Source organism: Homalodisca vitripennis, chromosome 4, assembly GCF_021130785.1.
Source record: "Homalodisca vitripennis isolate AUS2020 chromosome 4, UT_GWSS_2.1, whole genome shotgun sequence".
NCBI lineage: Eukaryota > Metazoa > Arthropoda > Insecta > Hemiptera > Cicadellidae > Homalodisca > Homalodisca vitripennis.
This window is the reverse complement of record NC_060210.1, coordinates 190274938-190301941: the sequence shown is the minus strand read 5'-3', so window position 1 is coordinate 190301941 and position 27004 is coordinate 190274938. Positions and strand designations below refer to the sequence as shown.

The 27004-nt window shown below is 34.5% G+C and overlaps 1 protein-coding gene across 1 annotated transcript in view; it reads right to left on the bottom strand.

Annotated features, from left to right (window-relative positions):
* Window positions 1–22663, bottom strand: part of LOC124360815 (E3 ubiquitin-protein ligase RNF216-like) — a 39682-nt gene extending 17019 nt beyond the window's left edge. Inside the window, exons 1-4 of the mRNA XM_046814733.1 lie at window positions 22109–22663; window positions 9051–9219; window positions 5959–6039; window positions 3102–3214 (exon numbers count right to left, since the gene is read on the bottom strand). Coding sequence (XP_046670689.1) covers window positions 3102–3214; window positions 5959–6039; window positions 9051–9219; window positions 22109–22509 — 764 coding nt within the window. The 5' untranslated portion in view covers window positions 22510–22663. The remainder of the gene's footprint in view (window positions 1–3101; window positions 3215–5958; window positions 6040–9050; window positions 9220–22108) is intronic.
* Between the last annotated feature and the right edge of the window lie 4341 nt (window positions 22664–27004).

Below are 27004 nucleotides of genomic sequence, written 5' to 3'. Positions count from 1 at the left end.
CGCACTCGTTCCACTGCAGCGTCAGTCCCGTTATTTAATAGCCATACCTCGTATACAAAGGTTCCCAAAAAGTGTTTAATGCAAAACATAAAAGAAATCCCACTTTCCTAACTATTTCTAGACATACTCGGACATTCTCTGCAAGGTTATTATATTTAGAAACTGTCACTATTATTAACCCATTGCGGATCAACGACGTGAGGGTGACGCGGAGCGAGGCGTGGACCAAAAGCACAATGACGTGACCCTCACGCGGATGACGTGGTATGGATGACTCATTTGTTTTGAACGCTTATCGCTGTTATAAGCCTCGGAGATATTTATAGTCAGTTTTCCTGGACTGGCTTCCTATCTTATCTCTGATACTCGTCCACAAATACTCCCCTCGTTATCGGTCAATAACGTTATTATTTGCGACAAATTGTTTGTCTGAGGCGTACAGTCGTGGCGTTCTATTTTCCTTTGCCTCGTGTGCGTGTACGTAAATAAAATGGGTGACAGTTTACGATCATCTGAATTAGATAGACTATTATTAGAAAGTGGAAGTGATGAAAGTGATATCGATAGTGTTATTGAGGATGGAGACGGTTCTATCACGCGTATTTGTCCACGTTTTCATAATTACGCGAATACTAATGTTGACAGTGACGAGCGGGCTAGTGACCATGATTCAGATGTTCAGACTATTTCAGACATTGTTCCTGGGACACCACCGGATGTGGAAACTCTATTTCAACATCATTTCAATATCAATAAAAACGCTCAAAGTAGTGCTTCCGAGGATATTTATGAATATACTTGAATATACTTCTAGTATAATATACTTGTCTAATATGATCTGTATAATGTTTATATAACATAAATAACAACATAAACAAACAAAACATGTATAATTAGCGAGCGCGCTAAGCAGGCAGGTAGGCGTGCAAACACTGCGGGTGCTGCGTTGCAATACGGATTAATTCGTACTCTAAGGCCCGCGTGCGCGCCGTTTTCACAATCCGCAATGGGTTTAAAACACTTGATGGAAAATTTAACGATGGAAAGTCTGATGTCACTTTATAATAAGATAACAAATAACAATATACAAGCGACTAGTCAAAACTAGTAGTTTGGCATTACAGAAATGCTGCTACCCGTGTTTGCAATGGATGTCTTTCTTCAGACAAGAGAGTAATAAACAGATGTTTGAATCAGATGCTCTTTGTTGATGAATAAATTCTGAACGCAGTGATGTTGCTAACGTTTTTCTCAAACAAAGTTTCCTGCATCAAAAGTACAAGACAAAATCCCGTTATTTTGCACTCTGTTGAAGTGGATGAGCAAAACCAACATTTTGCATTGCAACTATATAATTTTGTCCGTTCTTATTATGCATTATTATTCAATAAACAATAGAATAAATTAAACATCCTAATTAATCTTATATCCAATTTGTCCTACATAAATCTGTTTCTCGATAGCAAAAGTTTGATTAAAAATATGACTACAAAAACGACTAGTGACTAGTTGCTTAACATTGGAGAAACATTTTTGATTTATTTATTAATATTAATATGTTAGCAGAAAATAAATCTAGTTTAAAACGATTTTGTATTCAATATTGACATTGATGACCCAATTTAATGTTGTTATATATCAATAAAATGTTTGTATTGTTATTTATTTAAGATTAATCTCAAATAATTTAAATAACTAATTGATATTGATAATAATTTTTTAAAGTATATAAATTTAATATGAACTAGCGGGCCCGGCGCGCTTTGCTGCGCATTTCAATAATTTTTTGCAAAAGTTGCCCGCGGCTTCGCACGCAATTTCCCGTTGAAAACAGTACACTATATTCACTTATTCTTTTTCTATCACATTCTAAACATTGCTGAGATAATTGATAGTCGTTCCATCGTGAGCCTCTTGGGCGTATTATGAAGGTATGTACCATATTCCTGCCTCTATCTAGCTGTTACCCACGGCTTCGCACGCAAATCTTAAGAACCGAAGTCCTTATATTACTTAGTAAATTTTTTTTTTTACTATAATAAATTTTAGATTAAATTAGTTATATCTCCGATGCCACGATTGAGCTTGCTTTGTTGTCTCGATCGAGAGAATATGTACACACGGAGTTTTGAGAACCATACTTCTGTCAAAAAAAACAACTAAGGTTGATTTTATAACATTCTTTATATTTGTAGCCAACGTAAGATAGTAATTATGATATCTGCATTACTCTTCTGATCAAGCATGAGCATGGTTTATATTAAATAAATATTGCAGTTAAAGGTGAATTTTTTACGTCAAATTTGAATTGTAATATCTGGATAGTAAAGTCTATGTTTAACAGTGATTGCAAAAACAGTTTAAACAAAATTTGTCGTTTCTCTTAAGCTTACTCTATGCTTTAAAACTATAAGTGTAATATATGTTTACAAAGAACAGCTGATTAAAAATTTGAAAAGACGTTAACATATGTTTGCTGCAATGCATTTCTTATGGGTATTTCTGTAACCAGTGGGGCGGAATCCTGAATCGGGAAAGGGATGGGCATAGCTTATAAACCTTCTCCGTGGAAAAATACATATACGTACAAATTTTCATCATGATCGGTCCAATAGTTCACGATTCCATAAAGGACAAACATACAAACATTCATTTTTATATATATAGATTAATATGACTTGATTAAATTAATATTAATTTAATATATGAATTAATATGACTTGATTAAATTAATATTAATTTAATATTAATTAATATTAATTTCATATTAATATGAATTAATTTTAATTTAATATGACTTAGGGCAATAACATAAATATATTACAAAACGGTCGTATGATTTATTCCAACAGTTTCGCTCATGAAATGATGTAAAACATTTTCTGTTTTCAGAAAATTATTTAAAGGCTACGGCACGAGAAAAATGTTTTTGAATCACCTCAAGTAATCAAATTTGGTACAGTTTTATTTTTACTAACGAATTTAGAATCACAACTTCAATGTAATACTATAAATTAACATATGATTTTTAACACATTACAATGCTTTTGGACAGGAAGGAATTAATTTCTCAGATTACAGAGATATTAGCAAGGACTTACTTAAGGATGCACGATTTACAGAAGAGATCACCCTCGTTGCAAGTTGCACAGTCCTCGAAGATGACGGAACTGTAGCAGCAGCCACACTCTACGAGCTCACCCCTGGCTTCTGCCTGTACATTGACACAGTCGCAACAGTTACAATAGTCTTTTCTTTCAGTTTAAAGATACATCTACTGTAAATAATTTGGAACCGTTTATTTCATTTTGCAATGGATCTTTTAGAGCAAGTCAACCTTCTTCACAGAAAACAAATAGAAGACTTAACAATGTAAAATTTGTCATATATGAACTATAAGATGCCATGATATAAACAAAAATGGCTTTTACATGTAATACAATTCTTTTGACGTGTTTTGAATTTGTAACTATTTTTTTGGCAAAATGGCTTCTTGTTGCTCAGGACTTTTTATTTTATACAGGTTGTTGAGTTAAATGTAGATTTTTGGTAATCTTAGACTTCTTTAATTATTTTTCAAACAGTGCAGTGTTTTGGATTCCAACTGTATTGGTTCTATTAAAATTTGTGGATATAATAAACATATGGACATTATTGTTTTCAATGGACAGGCTCAACACAATAATGGCAGCATCAACACAACACATAGGACAAACTGAGGATAAACAGCAATCTGGTTCAAGAAATGATGAAATATTGCAAGATGTAAAGGATAAAAGAACAATTAAGTAAGAAACAATTAAGTAACTGACACAATAGATTCTGGCCCAATCCATATTTTTGAATGACAGAAGTACTATATTGTAATTAAACCAATAAACATACTATTACGGAAATGATCCGCTGTAAAGGTGATACCACAATCATGCTTTGACATAATAATCCATAACTAAAATATATATTTTTTCATTTTTAAACATTTTACCATTAACATCTAAAATCCGTTAAGCCTTGGTACCAGCTTTTGGGTCTTTTCATCAAATCTGTTGACTGACTATTATAAAATTTTTTTGTTTTTTGTTACCAGTAACAGACTTTTATCAAGACGTCATTCAATCCCTTTCCACACAAAAATTTCCCTCAGTTCTGGAAAAAAAAGAATCTGATGTTTTTGTCACAGTTGTATAGTGAATGGCGAATAATTCCTAATAAAAATTGTCCAATTGCGTCTTTTTTATTGTCATAACATGAAACCAAACCCAACAGGGATCACTTCTGGCTGGTTTATATCTTCCAGCTGAACCTACCCCCGGGCACAACAAAAACCGATGTGTTACTTAAATCTGGGCAACCTTATGGATATCCAGGAGCGGCACATCACTAACCACAAATGTCGAGATTCTGCGGTGCAAGGGCAATTCAATAGGTATAGTCTACTGTGGGAGATGACTGTTGGAGTTTGGTGTGGTTCGTTCCCTAACTATCAGAGATTCTTGCTAGCCTCAACAAGGGCGTGCCGCCCCTGCCTGCTTTGACTGGAGAGGCTGGTTCAGAGCTGGCCTCCCCTTCTTCTGGGGGGACATGACTTTGAAATTAGTGCCCTAATTCTTCCTCATGGATCTCAATTGGAGGCTGCTCCTACCCCCTAACCTTACCCATCCTGAATATCCTGTCACATGAAACCAAGCATGACGGTGGAGACACCTACGTAGGGCATTTCTAAAACCCTCAGAAGTGGGATTTTTAGCTCCTAGAGACTTCTTGAGGTTTATTAAGAGCCTAAAGATGACCTGGTTTTCCTAGATTTCAGGGTTGTTACAATAGATCAACACGGTGGTGGTGAATTTTTGCTGTGAAAAAGTACTCCCCACCTGAATTTTAGAATAGCACATCAAATAAGAGTTCACATTCCTCTACATTTATGGTTCTCTTTTACATATTTTATTCCTCTTAACGGAAAGTGTATCTTATGAGTGCCATTCCAGTCCTTAAGACCGTGGCCATAATTTTTCTTCTTGAAGTTTTTTATTGACTTTTTGTGCTTTCGTCAAGAAGTTTGAATAATACCTCTCACTGGATAATGTTTAGTTTCAATTGAAATATGTGATTAACGTTCCATCACCAATCACAATGTCACACTTGTCATCATCCTTGTCATAGCACTCCAAAAACAACAAAGAATGTGCCAAATGTTTTGTTTTGTGTAACATTTTTTAGCATCTACCTTTCAAAGAATGTTTTAATTAATATCATGTAATTAATATCTGTCAGACTCCATGATCTAATAAAAAAATACTTTTATAGATTACAGGAGAGACATCTACTTTATCTTATCTATAAAAACTGTAAATCGATTAATATAGAGTGTAATTCTCTTTCCTCATCTGACCCTCTAGAGTACTTTTTTACAACTCTTCCAGTTTCTAACAAAACATTTTTCCGCTTAGTTATTGTTAGATTGCTAGGTGGTTCAACTCCTTGGTGGCAACCTGAAATTGTCTAATTGCTTCTGTAATTGCCGAAGCTAGCACACGCACAACACTTCACTTTTTGTTCAACATTAGCAGCCATTTCTTGAACTTCAATATCAGTACACCTGTAGTGGATGTTAGGTTATGTTTTTATTGCACAAGCAATATTCTTCAATCAAACAGCTGTTTTCAACAACAAGCGTTATTAAACAGCTGTTCTTTAAAACTGCAACGCAATAATAAAATCAAGAAATGAATTTTTATAGGAAGCAAAATGGTAACATTTTCAATATGTCACCATTTTGTTTCAACAATTGCTAGAGAGCTAAAATTTTCTAGAGAACTGTAATTTTTACAACATACTTTTAAAACCTATTTAATTAATTGTATAGAGTTTGAAAACATAAATGGGCAAGTAATACAAAATCAAACGTTAAAACCTCTTCATGGGATACTCTGTATATAAAATATTAAACACACAACTTACCTGTTCATAAGCAAGTTTCTTTGATTCAGCAATACCGTCCAAGTAAATCTTGATTTCTTCCCTGTGCTCTACAAAAGACATCTAGAATGGAAAAAGATTTGTAATTATTAACTGTTGGCTTCCGTATGCTAACATCATCATTGTTGCTATATCAAGATTAAACCATCTGAACAGAGATTTAAGCTTGGAATCTGCAGTTACTCTACTATTGACTTGTAATTAATGTGCCTTTCTTTTAATAAAAAAAATCTCATTTGTAAAATCTTTTACAATTTGATCTTATTGACTAAGCCTAGATGAACTACAACCACTAAACCACTGAATAGTATGTAAAAAGTAAATTTACAACCACAATTTGATAAACTCTTAAGAAGACAAAAAAGAATAACTTGACAATTTGTATCTTGTATCATTCTTTTGAGATGTACTCACTAAATATTGTATTAACAATGTAATCATAGCATTCTTTTATGAGGAAACAAACGAATCCCAGCAATGGACTTTAAATAGCCTCAGTCAGTCTGGTAGTGCACACGTGTTTCCCTTGTTCTCTGTTACAGTGGTGTTTCCTCAATATGAATTTGTGTTCTTCATGTGGGCAAGATTTACCAGCAAAAGATTACCGTGTCTACTGTGGGAAATGACTGTTGGAGTTTGGTGGGGTTCGTTCCCTAACTATCAGAGATTCTTGCTAGCCTCAACAAGGGTGTGCCATCCCCTGCCTACTTTGGCTGGAGAGGCTGGTTCAAAGTTGGCCTACCCTTCTTCCGGGGAGACATGACTTTGAGATGTAGTGCCCTAAATTCTTCCTCATGGATCTCGATACGAGGTGGCCCCTACCCCCAACCTTACCCATCCTTAATATCCTGTCACTCCGGAAGTGGCACAAAGGTCAAAAAAAACTTTTGACTCAAATATTTTTCAAAAATATTACTGGCAGTCTGATGAATACCTACAAATAAATATGCAATACATTGGGTAGTTTTTATATGACATTTTAACTGCCCCTCCCCTCGAAATGGAGGCACCAATGATAGTTTCCAAAAAAAGGCAGTTTTCATTGTGCACTAGACTTATTCATTACTTTTAAAGGAGTTTTTAACTATTAGAAAGTAGAGAATAAAATTTACATAGGCAATTATTTACCTGTCTTCCGAAGGTTATATGGCAAAAATTTTCCTTACAGAAGTCGGATTTTAGTTTATTGATGTCAATTTTGTCTCATCTTTAATTTGAGGTTCTACTCGATGGGTTTAACATTTAAAATATTTTAGTTACCCCCACCTCCCGTTTTGGGGCGATTAGGCATACGTAATTTGAAAACAAAACAATTTCCACTTTTTATGGTAATCTCCAAAGGCCGTTAGAAAAATATTCAGCCATTCAAACATTAAAAGGTAGAGTAATCTTTATTTCCACATTTTATAATTATATACATTTTAGTTTACAACAATGTTTCCTTTGTTACTCTGAATTTTTACACTTGGCTACCCTGTAGAGGTATTATTTTGTGTAGCACTTTTTTCCCACATAATGTGAAAATTTTGTAGCCGTAACAAAATAAAAATGTTTAATAGGTTGTGATGTATTTTGTTTCATTCTCTTGTTCTTTAGGAGTAAAATTAAAGATATAATTAATATAGTTTTTTTTTTAAATCAATTTCATAAGTGCATCTTTTAATAGCTTTGCCAATGAAACGGTGTTCATTTTCGAATGTTTGATTGATACTCCCATGTTTGCAAGAACAAGTAGGCAATTGGCTGAGCTTTAGTGAAGCCTGTCACTTGAGAGGCTGGAAAAATTTCATTTCTCTCTACATGATATCTCGAAAACGAAATGACCTATGGACTTGAACTTTTGTGTGATGCTTCACTTCAAGCAACACCAAGTTCGATGATGGTGGATGTCACTCCATGGGATTTGGCTGAACGTTAGTGAATATTTCTACATTGGTCTAATCATCATCATCATCATCATCATCATCCGACGTTTCCGTCATCACGGGTCGTCGTACACAGCCTCCTCCACTTTTGTCTGTCATTCCAGATCTCCTCTTCCTCCAACTGTATTTTCTGTAGTCCCCTTCTCTCTATGTCTTTCCACACTTGGTCCTCCCATCTTCCTCTCGGTCTTCCTCTTGGTCTTCTTCCTCTTTCCTCCTTCTCCAGTGCTATTCTAGGCATTCTATTATCTCCCATCCTCTTCACATGCCCCAACCACTGTATTCTTCTTCTTTCCATTGTCTCTTGCAGTGAAACTACCTTCAATCTTTCTCTGGTTATTTCGTTCCTTATTCTATCTTTTCTTGTAGTCTTCTCTATCCCTCTTAAAAATATCATTTCTGCAGCTTGCAATCTGCTTAAATCATTTTTACTTCACGTCCACGTCTCTGCTCCATATAATAAAATTGGTTGGAAATAAGATTTATACATCAATACTTTTGATTCTTTCCCAATGTTCCAACTCCACACGATCTTCTTCACCATATTGAAAAACTTTCCACTCTTCCATATTCTGTTTCCTATTGTGTTCATATTCTCTTATTGTGCCCCTATCTGTTATGATACTTCCTAAATAACAGAATTCCTTCACCTTTTCAAATCTTTTTCCTTCAACTAACATTGGTCTAATGTGTAACCATAATAACAACAAGAAAATAGAAGGATAAATATAAATACATTTGTAACCAAACTGAGAACATATTATATGTGATTTGAACATGTGACAGTTTAATTCATAGAGTACAAGGAAACATTATTATAAAATCAATGTTGTGGACAAAAATGTGAATATATTATGTGGCAAGATATCAAGAGAAGGATATCAGCCATACACTTTAAATTTTTGATGAAACATCACTTCTACATAGACAAGAATGTGTTTTATAATTTATTGTTCATGTCAAACTATGGAATTTGGCCGAGCTTAATTTGTTCTCTGTATTATTGTGTCTGTCTTCTCTGAGGGTATCTCGATAACAAAATGAATTATAGATCTGAAATGTCGGATTTAAGCTCAGCAAAGCATGTTAAATGACACATGATGTGGCATACTCCTATCTCATTTAAGATTTAAAATAAAGAATACATACCTCTTGCAGGAAAGGTAGATTGAAAGTCTCTGGCATGTTTATATCCGCCTCGGCTCTTTTGGTTGATCTTGAACGTTTAGCAGACTCAAGGAATTCACATGTTCTTGCAAGGTTAAAACCAAAGTTTTTATAACTTTTGAGGATGATCTTGAGAGCCTGGTATTTGTATCTGAAAATAAAGGTTTTCTTCTAAGTATCTGGTGTATGTCATCTATATTTTGTGCTTAAATTAGTCACTACTACAGTTCTCACCGTAGACACCTGAATTTTATTAGTTGTTTCCAAAATAGCAGCTATCAAATATAAACCAAGTTATCGTGATCTTTCTTGTCATACTCCAAACTTTAAAATTTAAATTGGTCAGTAATTGAAGTCAATTTTATATTATTCATGCTTTTTTACTGACATGTATTATGTTAAAATTACAAAATAAATTTAATTTTGATAATTTTTTAACAATTTCCCTTTAGGGTCATTTCCAATTTATATCCAAGATCCAGACATCGTCACTCTCCTATATCAAGAGAACTTTTATTATTGAATTTGAAATTCCATGCACACAACATATTAAAATATTGTAACAGGCAAAAACATATAATTTAACAGGGGAAATTCACTTCTTCTCTTGAAGTATTCTGACAGAGGTTTAATATTAGCCCTCCATAACATCAAGTAAAAATAAACCCAGGAACTCATTTCCAACTGTAAAGAATGTTTCTCTCAGTAGATGACTAGTTTGTTTCTACGAATTGCTACAATTCTTATATGACTGTGTAACAGATCTACTTGTAACTTAACAGATTAAAGGTGATGTTTTGAAAATTTACACTGCATATCTACACCGAATTACCAGCCTCAATTAATTTCCTTTTGATGGAAATGAAAGAGGCAAAAATTGCACACAACTGTTGGTCCGAAGACCATCGTATGAATAGGGGATGAAGCCAACATAGTACATTGGGAACCTCATTTCTTTAAAAGGAAATTATTTGAGGCTTCATACATTAAACTGGCAGACCAACTAATCGGTCGACCAAGTGATCAGTCCACCATCAATCGAAATAAGCTTTAGCTGCCAATCTGTAAAATGAACTAACAAGGAACCTAAAGTATCAAACAAATTAGAGATTTGTAATAAACCAATGCAGAGCCACAGTATTGTTGTGAGAAGTTCGTCTAGAAAGAACCAATAATAAAAAAGCTCTCTACAGATTCCTTTTTGGCCACTATTTTGATTTGGCTGTGACAATCTCCATTTACTATTGGTCTCTCTACTATTGATCATTTCCATGTGATTGGTCTATGAGTGGATCTGTATTCTGTAGTTCAGCTTTAATAATTAGTGTTGTGTTTTGTTTTTACTAAGGGGATTCAGCACCCAAAAACCGAAGTTTTTTACAAAATTTTTTTCTTTCATGTTATAGAAAATTTAATTCTAAACAAGAAAACACCCTAACAATGCCAAATAAATGCATATTTGGGTGTGTAATCTGTATTTTTCTCAAGCGCTGCAAGCGTTGAATTCACATTCATTCCTCAAATCTTATTCAGCGTTTTTTGGTCAAACACGACATCAACCAACTACAACAGCCTCCCTACAGTCCGGTCATAGCTCCTTGTGACTTCTGGCTATTTCCGAAATTAAAAATTCCTTTGAAAGGAAAACGATTTGACGATGTTGAACAAATAAAATAATATGTGATGAAGGATCTGTTAGCCATTCCGAAAAATGAATTTAAAGGGTATTTCCTGAAGTGGGATGTGCGTTGGAATAAGGTAGTGGCTTGTGGAGGGGGTACTTTGCAAGGGACCAGATTGCCGTTGCCGCTGAGTAACGTCAGTTCATACCAGATGTCAAGGTCGGATACTTTTTGGACACACCTTGTATATATAAAATCTATTTATGTACAATTACACAAAGTAGGACATAAAGATAAAATAAAAATGAACAAATTGTTTCTTTACTGTACCGCCTAGCAACTAACGTCCGCAGTTACACTGGTATTGACAAAGAAGAGTATAGGCATGTAAAATATAAATTTCATGTAAAATATTAGGCTCTTTTCCGATAATTCACCACCACTACTGTAGTTGAGTTTCCGTTTATTCACCACCACTAACAATATTAAATACAGTTATGGAAATGTTCAATGCACTTTGGAATGTTCATTCCGGTTCTTTCTGATTTGAGACCGTTGGTCGTGTTCCAAACGCCAGTGTTGGGAATACAAACCTGTACGAGCGGATACTTTTTTAACAGGATCTCGTCTTGAGTACAAAACGATAATTCTATTCATATATTGTTGGAGCAAGGACAATAGACAATAGACAATATTCTTTATTCATAAACGTTGAGTTTAGAATTTTTGTCAATACAATAAAGGACATACAGAACATAAAATTAAAAATATCAGTTCATGATGCAATTGATTTCCAGTTTATGAACTCTTGAATAGTGTAGAAGGGTTGCTGGAGAAACCAACTTTTGAGTGAGTTCTTCAGGTGTTTGGCTGGTGTTTTCTTCAGTGAGTCTGGTAGAATGTTGAAATAGATTGCTCCTTTGTATGATGGTTTCCTCTCATATAAACTTAGGTGGTGTGTTTCAAGAGCAAAGTGGTGTCTATTTCTTGTGTTGTAGCTGTGATGGTCTCCAGTTCTAGTCTGTCCAGTTGTTACAGAGTGCAAAATAGTATCAATTATATAAAGAGCTACTACTGTTAAAATCCTCAGTTCTCTGAAGGCTTCCCTGCAACTGTCTCGTGGTCTCAGTCCAGTAAGAGCTCTGATGGTTCTTTTTTGTATTACTAATACTCTTTGTAAATTTGTTGCTGTTGCCCCATACAATTAATCCATATCTAAGGTGGGACTCAAAGAGAGAATGGTAGGCTGATTTACCCATATCTATATTGCTAATTTGTTTAATTCGTCGTACTACATAAAGGCAGGAGCTAAGTTTTTTGCAGAGTTTATCCACATGAGGCTCCCAGGATAGTTTGTTGTCTAGAGTCAGACCTAGGTATTTTGTTGATGTTGTTACCTCTAGCTCTGGGAGACCCCTGTGATGGTTTCGGGAGGCAGTGAAAATTAGCTGCTGTGTTTTCTTCTCATTTAGTACCAGATCATTGATATGGCAGTATTGCTTTGCCATATCAAAAGCTATATACGAATTGATGTCAAGTTGTTCTTTGTCTTTCTCAGTAATAATAAGGGCAGTGTCATCAGCATACATCACAACCTTGCAGTATTTCTCCAGATATTGTGGGAAGTCATTTGTCAAAAGAGTGTAAAGCACTGGACCAAGCACAGATCCTTGAGGTACGCCTCTTGTTACTGGTAACAGTTCCGACTTTATTTTGTGAATTATTCCGTTGCTTGATGATGTAAGCTCTACGAGTTGTTTCCTGTTGCTCAAGTAGCTTTTGAACCAGTCTGCCTCTTTGTCTTCAATTCCTAATGATCTGAGTTTTTTAATTACTAAGCCATGCTCTAGGCAGTCAAAGGCCTTACTGAAGTCTAGGAAGATACTTGTGGCTATACAACCTTCTTCTAGTTTGTCGATAATAGATTCAACTAGCTGAGTTATTGCTGTGGTTGTTGATTTATTCTTCTTGAAGCCATGCTGTCTTGGAGTAAGAAGTTCATTTTGATTCAGGTGGCCTAGAAGTCTTTTCAAGATGACACGTTCTAGAATCTTTGAGAAGGTTGATATTAGTGAAATGGGGCGGTAGTTGCATGGTTCATTCGTTTGACCGTCTTTATATTTAGGATATATTTTTGAAGTTTTTAAACAATTTGGAAATATTCCTTGGGAAAGAGATTTATTAATTAAATTTGTTAGTGGGATGAGAATTTCATTTTTGCAATATTTAACCAATTTTGATGAAAAATTATCTTCTCCTGCTGAGGACTTTTGTTTTAGTCCATTGATAATTTTGCCAATTTCATCACAGTTTGTTTTATAGAAGTACAAATTGGATTTTGAGGTGTCTTGGGTTATTGTTTTCGTGTGCTTGTTATTCTGCGTACTGTTCATGAGTGTTCTTTCAGCTGTGGTTGCAAAAAATTCATTGAGATGATTTGCTATTTCTGTTGGTGAAGAGATGGTTTCCCTGTTGACGATGAGAGTGTCTAGCTGCATGTTTGAGGTACGAGACTTTCTTTCCTGGTTAATTATATTCCATAAAACTTTGGTCTTGTTGTCTGCTTCCTCAAATCTGTTTGCGATCTCTTCTTTCTTAAGTGTTTTTAATTTCAGATCATAGGCTTTCTTCTTTTGTGCTGCTTCCATCTTATCCTCTGGTTTCCCTGTGAGAATTGCTCGGTTTATGGCTTCTAGGTAATTGTCCTTGAGCTCATTGCTTTCTGCATCCCATATTTTTTTGAGGTTGTTCTTTTTTAGTTTTATAATAGAGAGAGGACAGGAGATGTCTAATGCTTGTTGAAGTGTTTTGTGGAACATTTCAAATGCGTCATCAACATTGCTTGTTTGTAATACCTTACTCCAGTCCTTTACTTCCAGTAAAAGTCTTAAGTCCTCCATTGTATATTTGTTTATTTTTCTTGTCAGTGTCTGTGCTGGGATGAGTCTTTTGTCTGTATTGATGTTACATAACTGGGCACAGTGGTCGGATATTCCTGTGTCGAGGACTTGGGTAGATATGTCAGCTTCACTCATGTTTGTACATATAAAGTCGATGGAGGTTTGGCTACTGTGCGTTATTCTTGTGGGGGGCAGTTTAAGTCTTCTCAAGTCATATCCTAGGAGTGCTTCTTCCAGTTTCAGTGTGTTTTCATTCACTGTCATGGCATCTACATTTATATCACCCATTACAATCATAGGATTATTTGTTGTAAGAGCGTTGTCTAGTTGAGCCATGAGTACTTCGATGGCTTGGTCAAGATTACTGCTAGGTGATCTGTATACCCCTAGAATATACAGTTGCTGTTTTTTCAGTTTTATTTTAAGAAGGGTTGTTTCACATATACATTCTGAGGCTGGGTTGGATGTTGAGACAAATGTTATGTCATTTTGCACATTGGATTTTGCAAATACAGCAACACCTCCTTTTTTGTGATTCTGTCTGCTGAACCCTCCAATTAAGCTATACCCTGTAAGTCTGGTATGTTCTAACTTTTCAAACATTAGGCCATGTTCTGATAGTATTACTATGTCGGGCTTAGTGTAGTGAAGAAAGTGTGTTACTCTCTCAATTTTATTCTGTAGTCCATCTACATTTTGGTGTGCCACTACTAATCTTTTACTGTTTTGGGCTTGATATATTTTTTGTTTACAAAAGTCCTGGTTTTGTAGTGTATTTTCTCTTTGTCTTTTTGTTTTTGTCCCATGTCTAAAAAATGAGTGCTTTTATTACTGTTGTCAGAGGATTTAGTTAATTGTCGATGGTTTTCCCTGTAGCAGTCAATGTTTTTATTAAAAAATTCTTCAATGGATTCAGATGGATCCAGTTTTTTTGCAGTTACAGAAGGTTTTTCACGGCTACATCTAGCAGAAGATGAAGTTCTGAGCTGAGAAATTGGTTTGTCCAATACAGATGAGGGATCCGGGAAGTGAATATCAGCTTCCACCTCTATGATATTAAAACAACAGAAGGAATATACTTCTGTGAAGACGAACTACACATGAACCATAATACAGTTGTAGATTGGAACATATATATGTGGGAGGTCTCTGAGTACACTTTAATGACCAACAATGTAATTATTGGAGGTCCTAATACTACCATTGAGATTGATGAAAGTTGCTTCAGTAAAAGAAAGTATAACAGAGGTAGGTTGTTTCCGAATCAGTGGGTTTTGGGTGGGATTTGTAGGGAAACAAAGGAATGTTTTCTTGTGCCTGTCTCTAACAGAACAGCCCCAACTTTATTGCCCATCATTATTGAAAATGTCCGGGAACAACTATTATAACTGATCAATGGCGTGCCTACAACGGACTTGAAGCTAATTACCATCACATGACGGTCAACCACTCAATCAATTTCGTTGACCCCGAGACTTTTACCCACACTAATACAGTTGAAAATATGTGGTCTAAAGTTAAATAGCGCAATAAGAGGCAGTGGGGTACATTTCGTCCAATGTTGCAAGGCTACTTATGCAAGCAAATGTGGCGCAAAAAATATGGACCCAAAAAACCTTTTTGAAAAAATGTTGGAGCACATCTCTCACTTCATGCCACCCCAATAATCATAGAAAACTTTTAAATATGGTGTGTCTTTAATTTACATCCGTTTGTACAAGTGTGTGGTTTAGGTTTTTCACTATAGCTAAGTGTTTCTTAAAAATTTCATAACAACAATATAAATATATCTTGAGTTCCTTATGTCGTGTTTATTTTCTCCTTTCTGTTTAGTTACGTAATGTATTTTCCACAATTAATGCCTCTGGTGGAGAATGAACGGAATTATAAATATAAAAATTAGTGGTGGTGAATTAACGGAAAGGACCAAATATTATTTTTAATGACATTATTATATTACTGTACATTTTTAAATAGTTTTTATACAGAAAGAACTATAAAAACTTGTTTAAGCAATGGGTAATTTGCGTTCTGTCGATCATTTGTAGTCAGCAAATATAAGGAGCATTATGGTTAATTCACGATTTGTAGAATAACTAGACACCAGTACAGAACAATACCTCCCATAGTTGGAAGCCTCAGAATCCGAGAATAATCAACGTAATCAATTACTGGGTCTAATATATTTTGAGTTTACATTATTGCAAGAATAGAATCACCCCCTCACAACACAACGAAAGTCTGTGACTCAAGTCACACAAGTTGTAGATCGTTGGTTGTCGTACGAGTCAATGCGAAGTCTGTTCACACACGACAGTGATGTCTCAGCAATTTTTATATCGTAACTGCCTTTCTGAATGTAATGATTGGTTTAAAAATACTGGGTTACTCCTAAATAACAGTAAAACTCAATCCATTATTTTTGGTTTAAGTAGTCATGAGTTAAGGTTTCCACAATTGAGTGATCATGTAAAATTACTTGGCATATACCTTGATCCCAAACTAAGCTGGGGTGTGCACATTAGCCTTGTTTGCATTAGGCTCTCTAGAGTAATTTACTAACTCCGTAAGCTCAAAAGATGTATCCCTAGACACTATTTACGGGTGGCCTATTTCGCATTCTTCAATAGTATTATAAGTTATGGTATTTTATTGTGGGGCTGTGGTCATAAAGTAAATAGAATTTTGCTCCTGCAAAAAAAAGGCACTCAGAATTATCACATTCTCTAATTATAGAGCCCATTGTAGACCCTTGTTCATTCAGGAAAGGATACTCACTGTTTTTAATCTGTTTATTTATTCATGTTAAGTAAATGTTAAATTAGGTATTGGTGCCATACCTCTAAGGTCACACTCACATCACATGCTCATTTTATCAGACATAGAAATAATTTAGATGTACCTCTTGTTAGGCTAACTAAGTACCAAGAGTCATTTTCATACATTGGTTTAAAAATGTTTAATCGATTACCAGCTGAAGCCCACCGTGTTGAGTTAAAATTATTTAAAACAAAATTTTTCTGCTTGTTACTAAATAATCCGTTTTACAGTATGAATGAATTCGTTACGACTGATATTGATATTAGCTTTTAGATTTTGACTGAGAATATTCTTGTTACATTCCTTGTTTTGTACTTGTTAAATACTATATTAATTGTTAAATTACATTTCTTATCATTATCTATTGTTAAATTTTATTGAATAACTATAGGCTAGGCTATTCATTGTTTCTGTTAAATTATATGGCTACTGAAATATGCTTATGAAAGATCGATGTCTTGGTCTTAAAAAAGTAATATTGACGTCAACTATACAAAATGTACATTTTGTAATTTGTTAAATAAGTTATTGGTTCTATAATATTGAAATATCTAACACTGTTCTCCAGTTCTTGCAAACTGTTTGATACTGGTTGTAACATCTCTCTCGTCTAGACTTGTGATTTTTACTGTCAAAACAAAACTTGCGCAGCATCTTGCCTGGTGCAAACCCAGCTAATTCAATTAAGGTCTTGATGTGACCACCATATCAAAACGTAACTTCACTTTCTTTGTTTAACCTATATAATTTGAAGACCTATCAGAACGTAAGTGAGGAGCAATCGTTGATAGATCCTATTCAGACAATCATTTTGGGCGTTTTAATCATCCAATGAATCGTTACGTGTATGGCTTAATGTCAAGGAAACAGGATTTTTCCGGACACTTGCCATCGTTCAGTGAAACAAGATATCAGTAACACTACGTTTTGAGATCTGCAATCTGATCTCTTCTTCAGGTAAATAACTAACCCAATACATAATTACAAAGTAGATTAAAATAAACAAATCTTACCAAAGCGTTGTGGCACGCCTAAGTCAGAAAGCACAACCACCATGTTGTTTGTCAACTTCACTAACTCTATAAACATGCACTTAATAAAACCTATACACAACACTAATCATTAAAACTGAACAACGGAATACAGGTCACAATACGTCTTCATTCGTCTACTAACCACCTACGACGTGAGTACACGTCCATCGTCACGTGATGGTACCGTAATGACGACATACATTATTAAATATTTGTTTAAACACTAGTATAGGCTCGAATAATAACGTTTATGAATTAACATGTACTATATACATAAATATGTATTAAGCCCCAGAAAAACAATGTGAATCAAAGTAGAATAAAATACCCTTGCGGTTTTTGCGTGTTTGCTATGATTTATATAAGGAGAACACAAATGTCGTATTTTACAAAAATCTATGTAAAATTGAACAAAATTAAGATAAATCAATGAATAAAATTTTCCAGTTAAAGCATTACATTTCCTATAAAACTACACCACATATCATAGATGATAACTTCATTCAAAGAAATTCTTGCTTTCAAAATTTACAAAAAAAAGGCTTTACAATTATAAGGTTAAACGCCGACCTGGTAAATCATTAATTTAACGTTATCAACATATTCTGCTTACCCTCCTGAACAAAAATATATATGGTTTTAGGGGGTGCAAATGATAAATAACATGGTGTTAGGAGGTATTTTCATAAATAGTTAGGTTTTTAATGTTTTAATGTCCTGTTTGTGTGCTGTGTCTGGATATTTGTAAATATTACCTGTGACTGGGACTGATAGCGTATCTGTTATCTGAGCGCTCCAGGGCAGAAGTCAGTGCTTCACAAGATATCGTGTACTGTAGGTTGGATCGGGTGCGTGACAATCATGGATCAACCATCCACTAGTTCGACGAATCGTAGTGAATTGTGTGTGTCAGAGTGTTTTCTCGGGCACGTTAAGAGTTTACGTTTGACCGACAGAAGATTATTTCCTTTTTAATAGAACATGGAATTTTTAATAATGGGTGTATTTGTTCATCGTGCGGTCGTGTGTTGTTTTTAAACTGGGAGACTTTGATGTTTCCTTGTGACAGAAAAATTTGTAAAGTAGTAAAAAAAGTTTTGATTGTCATAATTTTAAAAAATTGGTTTGGTGGCCACGTTGTTGCATTTGATCCAACTAATTAATTTGTAGCTCCAAATAAAGAAAAACACTGTTCATTTGGCTCAAAATTCTGCTCATTTCTGTATTGCTTTATATTGCTTTGTTCTGTAGGACGATTCCAATAAGTTAATAACGCAAAACTGGTATTTTGCCGCTCCGGCCATTACTTTCACAATTACCAAAAAAAAGTAATTAAAAAAAATTATTCTTGAAATAAAATTATTTATATAGGCTACTTCAGTGCTTATAAATTATAGTATATTATAATATGTTTCACTAGCTAAAAAACAATAACTCAGTCAAGTAAATAGCAATAAAATTGAATGTTTTGTGAGAGTTTTGCTAAACCCTTGCATTTTGACGTGACGTCTTATAATTCGATGGAGCCGGCTGCACGCACCAAAAAACATGACTCATGCGGCGTTACCTCACTCTGAGGCGTTCCATTTAAGGCTTGAAGTGCAAGCGAGAGCGTGGAACAAGCGACAAAGAGGCACAATCGGCCTCTGCGTTCGGCAGCATTCGACATTAATTGGCCTCCGCGTTCGACATCAATCGGCCTCCACGTTCGACATCTGTCTCTCTCCTACTTGAGTGAGCGATGCGTCCGCAATATTATTGAGGACAGCTGCTATACAATAATACATTTACATGTTTTCGTCAAGTATGAAGTGCAGTGAAAAGTGAATGTGGTGTGTGTGGTTAATTCTTTCGATATTAAATATATGTTCAGTGATATATTGTCGAATATTTGTGCTTTCATCATTAAAATAAATAGCAGCGATTGTAGGTTACGCTATAATTGACAAAACTATAACAATAAGTTAACAGAACTATTTCACGATAAGTAAAAAATCAATGGCTTTACTATTTGATCGAAATAATTATCCAGCGTAGCTATGATTTCAAAAAATTGGTAATTATCATATAAACGGCCGGAGCGGCAAAATACGAGTTTTGCGTTATTAACTTATTGGAATCGTCCTATAAAACAAAAAAAAATATAAGGTTTGATGGGGTGGAAATGAGAAATAACGAAGTTCTAGAACATAAAAAATGGAACAACTGTTCACGCGCGGAGTAATATTTCCATGTTGTACATCGACGTTGAGCGTCACGTGATCTTTTGTGACCATGATTCAACCTTGTGATGACGTCATCGGATGGGTCGCCATCTTTGCAAACGTAAATGAAAAATAATACTGAAATGAGCAGAATTTTGATCAAAATGAACAATGTTTTTCTTAATTTTGAGCAACAAATTAATTACTTGTTATCGAAATGAGACGAGTGCCTCCGGCCATCAGCGCGGGCTTCGGCAGCACCAAAGGTCAATTAAAGAAAAACATCCCTCGAGATAGTACCAATCAGTAAAATATAAAATTCTAGAGGGGCTGATCAGAAATATAAATTGAAATGTAATGCAAAGGCAATTATGTAAAGTTAAAAAAACTTAATAAATCATGAAAAACTCAAATATAAATATATAGATGGATATTAACAGAGAACACTTACCATTAGTGTGTTGGCGGATATAGCTGAGCAGCAGCAACAAAAAAGTGGATTTTTAAAAATTGCAACATTTAAAACTTCTTTTCTTACTAATTTTTCTAATTTTCCTATCGCAACGAAACAACAAAGTCTCCCGGTTTAAAAACAACACGCGACTGCACGACGAACAAATACACTCATTATTAAAAATTTCATGTTCAATTAAAAAAGAAATAATTTCGTTTCGGTTAAAACGTAAACTCTTTACGTGCCCTACTAAACACTCAGACACACACAATTCACTAGGCTTGGTCGAACTAGTGGATGGATGATTCATGATTGCAACGCACTCATTCAATCCAATCTACAGAACACGATATCTTGTGAAGCACTGACTCTGCCCCGGAGAGCTCAGATAGATACGTTATCAGGCTGCTATCAGTCCCGGCCGCAGATAATATTCAAGTAAAGAGATTATCCAGACACAGCACACAAACTGAACATTAAAACATTAGAAACTTAACCACTTATGAATATACCCCCTAAAATCATGTTATTTGTCATTTGCACCCCCTAGTACTATATATATTTTTTGTTCAGGAGGGTGAGCAGAATACGTCGATAACGTCAAATTCGTGATTTGCCGCTCTGGCCTTTTATCTTATAGTTACCAAAAAATTAAATCATCCACATATCTTAACAACGTGTCTGAAATGACAGGTTGGACCAGCCAGCCGTCAAATGGAACAATTTTGGGTAGGGTACGATAAGCGGACCCGGTTTTTTATATCGAAATTGGCAAACGATATTACTCAATCATAACCATCGATATAATCAATCGATACTAATTAATTAATTTGAACAATTCACTTAAATAATCTATATAAACAGCTGTAAACACTTTCAAATAATACACGTAAGGTAATGTTTCAATTTTACATAGGTAAGTAACATTATTTGATTATTAAGAATGGCAGTCAATTTTAGAAAACTACACAACATTGCTTTGAAAGATGATAAGACATGTTTTTCGTTGCTTCAACATGTAGGACTCGTACCGAAAAACACATTATGTGAAATTTGTGGGGAAGAAACGAATGTAACTGTGAGAGGAGCAAATATGGTCGTCTTCGGTTTTCCTAATTTTGGTTATAATAATTTGTTTGATCCCTGTTAATATTAAATTCACATTTCAACTTAAAACATATGTTTGCTGTTGCGGACTACAGATACTTTTATATCGATTGATAGTCTAGGATTTGAGATGCAAATATTAGGTATCGATGATTACATTCTTCGATACAAAAAACCGGGTCTGCTTGTCGTACCCTACCCCAATTTTATCCTATATCAAACACATTGAAGCAGGCTTTTTAAAAGCTAGAGTTACACAAATTTTAATGATGTTTCCAAATTTAAGATTTATGAACAATTTACATAATTGTATTTATGCGTACAAATAAGTGTAACTTGATCAATTCCATTGTGATTTCCATTTCGTGACGACGTTCAACTATCGTCAGTAAATGGACTACAGAAAACCGGTTTTTTTGTAGAAAATTTTATTGGATTTGTATAAGGAGGTTAGGCTCAAGAATATTGAGTGGTTAACAAAAACATCTTTTATTTGGGTCAAATTCTCCTGATATAAACATTATTGTTAATTTTTGTATCCGAAGATGGTGTAATAGCTGAGGTCAGCGGCAACCAATAGGAGGTTGACTTACGATCATGTCACACCCATAGGATAATGAAATATTACTCTGTGCAAGAAAAGTAGTTCCACTTTTAATGTTCTATAACTTGTTTATTTGTAATTTCCACCCATTGAAACCTTATATAGTTTTGTTCAGGACAATAGCAATATGTAGCTGCAGTATAATAGGAGGTCACCACCACAATAGAATCATATTATTTGATAATCTAGATTCTAGACTATAGAAACAAAATTAGGCTATCACTGCATTACAATAATCCCACTAAGGACAAAATAGTGTATCAGCAATTCTTAGATATATTAGTCCAGGACTTACCTTTTTTTCATGAATTCTACTGCTTCCTTGGTGAATTTGCATTTTCGTTTCTCATCCAAAAAATACCCAAATGGGTCTTGGTAAATTTTAAGAAAATTAATTAAATTGAAGGCTGTAGTAGAGTCTTTTTGGGTTGTAGTTTGTTGTATAATTTTAGGATAGTTATTGTTCGTTTCCAGTATGGTTTCTGTAATAACTGTTATGTCATCTTGTGTTTCACACAAATCACTTAAATACTTGTGGTCTATTTCAGGAAACAAATCAAGTAACTGATAATACATTTCAGGTCTCTCATCGGCGTCATCGCTATCATTGGTTAAATCACACACATCTATATACTCTAGCTTTTGGACATCTAATCCAACTGAACCGACATTGTCATTAGGTAGTTTATTATCCATTTCAACATTAAATACGAGTGCACAACTTACTTTGAGTAGAAATCGTATACAATTTATTACGAGTACAAAACACCGCACTATGTTTAAACTTGAAGATGATTGTTTTCGTTCTGTTCAGTGTTCCAGTGTTCCTACTTCCAGTTCAGTTACGGCACCTATACGATTGACACTTGATATCGATGATGGATGTTTCTGAAACATCGATGTTGTGAGTTCGATGCTCGATGTTGTAGCCATTGTCAGTTGGGAGCCGATATTTTCTAGTCATCCATACTTGTGGGAAATACTTATCCACGTTTGTTGTATTAAACTTCGAAAACTGACATTTTATTGTTTGATTACCGTAACCAGTTTGGAATTATTTGCAACATTTTTAGTTCCATCCAATTTTTTCCAACTATTATAATAGACAAAACTTAAAAAATAAACAATTTTTGTTTTCTAACTCATTAGATGTTGCATTCAAATGTATGTTTGGCTTATATTTGCATATTTAAAAATATACTATTTACTTCAAATTGAGTCTACCGCTTATTTCAATGCTGCCATAGTTTTTGGTTTTTGATATTTTCTAGCTAAAAAATTCAACCAAATTCTTTTCAGTTTTGACTTGGCAATGGGTCGTGTCGATGTTCCCACTCATGTCACAAATTGCATAGAACTACGGGACAACTTGTATTATTCAATTTTAGTGCAATAAAGACGTCAAACTCGTTTATTGCACCAGTTTCCACATCCGTACCATCAGAACGTTTATTTTCAATTGCGGCCCTTATAGCCTACTCACACAGTGTAGGAATAGAATGAAAGGAAAACTTGTTATAAACTTTATTTTTCTTCACGAGTTAGATGACACTTTTAGTCGTTTAAAATGTCTTTTATATAATCAATTTTTATCCATAAAATATAAATTAATACAATCTTTCTCTAAAAATAGTATTTGGATTTTTTTTATCCTTGATAATTTAAAAATGAAAAACTTTTTTAATGTTCTTCTTAAATAAAAATCTGGTAAGCATTAAAAATAAATGTATGTTTTCTAAATAATTATTCACGATAAATTATTTTAGTAACAATTTTGTACCATTTATAAAATATATGTTACTTATTGGGTTGGCACATTGTCTAAAAATACATTTTTTAATTACAGTAAGATAATGTTTATTAAAATACGTTTAATTTAACCAGTGATACTCAGTCCTTTTACCAGTAATAAGCATTTTTTTAATTTAAAATGTTTTTGTTTACGGCAAACAACATTTTACAACAGATAACAATAAACAAGATGGCAATACATAAAGACATCTTTAAAAAATTAAGCAGAAAGTTCAATGGCAACAAGTAACAATTTATAGTCATGCATAGAGCACGAATATACAACAGCAGCTCAAAAACAGAATAAATAGACTACATAATATATATAAAAAACATTAATAAAATTAACAAAGCCATAACAAAAGAAAGCTATAAATATAACAATATTCATACATCAAGCAATGATAAAAAGAAATAAATTAACATCGTGAATAGCTACAGCGTTTTTTAATTTAAACAATACATAAATTACACTGTCGCAAATAGATTATGTGATATACTCGTAAGTTATTTAATTTGCCGTTGTGTGGAGACTTGGCATGCTACTTTTATATATGGTATATATATATATATATATATATATATATATATATATATATATATATATATATATATATGACACCGAACTGCAGACACGGAAGAAGAGATCGTTCGAGCGGGTGGATATTGGCACTCTAAAATCAACTTCAGCCAGAAGGTCAACACCACCAGGTATAATTTTTGGAAGATTGCATCCGCCCATTGACTCCTTGAAGCCAGTGAACCAAAACTAAGAAAATTAGCCACGGGGGTAGTCGAGTCGTATTGCAATAATTTTTTGCGTTTATTTTCCAAGCACGATATTAAAAAAAACATCGATTACTTTTTTAATATCGATGTTTTGAAACATACATTCATGTTTTAATACCGGTGTTATTAGGGTATCGATGTGTGAGATCGATGATTTGTATCGATGTAAATGCCTACTCCAGTTTACTCGACGATCAGCTGAATATTGCAAGTTGAAGCAGTTGATGTTATCTATGGTTGCTACTGCTGTTTGAATCAGATTTTGTTATCTACGGATGGTGAGAAAATGCCACGGATTTGTATGCCTTCCAGATACAATCAAGACAAACTCGTCAATTGATGAATGGGTCTCAACATATCATCCCAGAGTCCCGGATTTGAGTATCAATTTAGGCAGTGCATTTTCGCACGCCAACAAATAAGTAGCCCTAGAACTGGCTGGCGAATCTAATAACAACTATATAACAAATTATAAATAAACTTTGGTAAAAATTACAATCTTGGCAGCAGCATTGAGATCATATCATATAGTATGCTATTTCCTGACTTTATTTTTGAGTTGAACATTTTTTCTGAAGTTTGATACTAATACTACAGCGTTCTATTACATATCTATAGCTACAATCCGAATCAATTGTTAGATTTTACTGTAGCCTTGTTATCCGTGTCCAGATTTTATGGTAGGCAGAGTTTAAAGGTTGATGGGGCAAAAGACTTGTCTCAGTTTTTTGCAGTTTATAGGAAACTCAACATTCTCTTAAGTAATGTTTATATTATGTAAAACCAAAGGAACATTTTCATTAGGTAATTTTTTAATCTGATAGTCTAGTGTTTATTGAATATTTTTTATGTAATACATCTATATTGTTGTATAGTTTGTAAGTTGCAATGCATCATTTTATATAAAAATGTTGGGTTGAGAGCAAACATTAAAGCCAAACTATGCAATGAAAATAAACAAATAATATTTAGTAAACTTATTATTTCTGTGGATCAATTCATTTCCTTCAAATTGCAATGAATAACGAATCCTTGTAAATAAAACATTATGAGATAAGTATTGATATTATATTTTTATGAATTTTTGAAATATACCTTACAAAGACGCCATACACGCCTTGCCAGCATAGAAGTTCAGCATTATTATTTCAATGTCATGTGCCACCACAGAAGTCCTTTGAGTAATAGCCAATAGCAGAGTAGCACATTATTAGCAGGGGAGGTCTAGAATGGATAGACCAAAGTCCATCAGGCTAATATGTCTGTCCTCCTTTCTTCTTAAACAATGGAGAAGATAGTTGCTAGGAGTGTTTAGGAGGAGTCTCTCCTGGAGTGTCCCCTACATCCAAATCAGCATACTTACACTCTAGAAAGATCATGCGAATCAACCCTGCATCAACTGGTATGCACGATTGAGAGAAAGCACTGGCAGCAACAGAAGTAGCAATAGGTATCTTTCTGGACTTTGAATGAGCTTTTGACAATATAGGCACTCAGGCGATTCTTATTGTTCTGTGGCATTTCTAGGTGTGAATCTTTTGGGGCTGACTCGGAATGGGTTCATGCTGAACATGAGAGGGTGGAGGCGGCATCCGGGTCTGAAAATGAGTAGAATGGTTCTACAGTCACCTTGCCCTAGGGTGATGTACATGTTACAGGCTATAAGGAACCTTTCCTAGAGTAGTGAGAGAGGATGGAATACTGTGGTGAGTTTCTGCCAACGGTCATGATTAATGGGTGGGTTCAGACTGATGTACATGTTACAGGCTATAAGGAACCTTTCCTAGAGTAGTGAGAGAGGATGGAATACTGTGGTGAGTTTCTGCCAACGGTCATGATTAATGGGTGGGTTCAGACTGATGTACATGTTACAGGCTATAAGGAACCTTTCCTAGAGTAGTGAGAGAGGATGGAATACTGTGGTGAGTTTCTGCCAACGGTCATGATTAATGGGTGGGTTCAGACTGATGTACATGTTACAGGCTATAAGGAACCTTTCCTAGAGTAGTGAGAGAGGATGGAATACTGTGGTGAGTTTCTGCCAACGGTCATGATTAATGGGTGGGTTCAGACCGATGTACATGTTACAGGCTATAAGGAACCTTTCCTAGAGTAGTGAGAGAGGATGGAATACTGTGGTGAGTTTCTGCCAACGGTCATGATTAATGGGTGGGTTCAGACCGATGTACATGTTACAGGCTATAAGGAACCTTTCCTAGAGTAGTGAGAGAGGATGGAATACTGTGGTGAGTTTCTGCCAACGGTCATGATTAATGGGTGGGTTCAGACTGATGTACATGCTACAGTGGAGTAGTACCTGTCCACAATACTATTTATAGTAGAAAAAATTAATTCAGATGTTTACTGCGGCAGATGCTTTACGGGGCAACACCAGAATCAGAGTACAGAGAATGAGAGTATACTCTCACTCAGTACAGAGGTGCATTGAAGTTGTTAAAACTACTTTTTAAAACTAAGTACACATGGAATCGTAAGAAGATAAGAATGGCATTCTAATTTCTAGTTTGTTTTAAAATATAAATAATTTTAAATTTTCTCTCTTCCCCTAATTTGAGTAAACTATTACTCCAATAATAGTTTTAATTGAAAT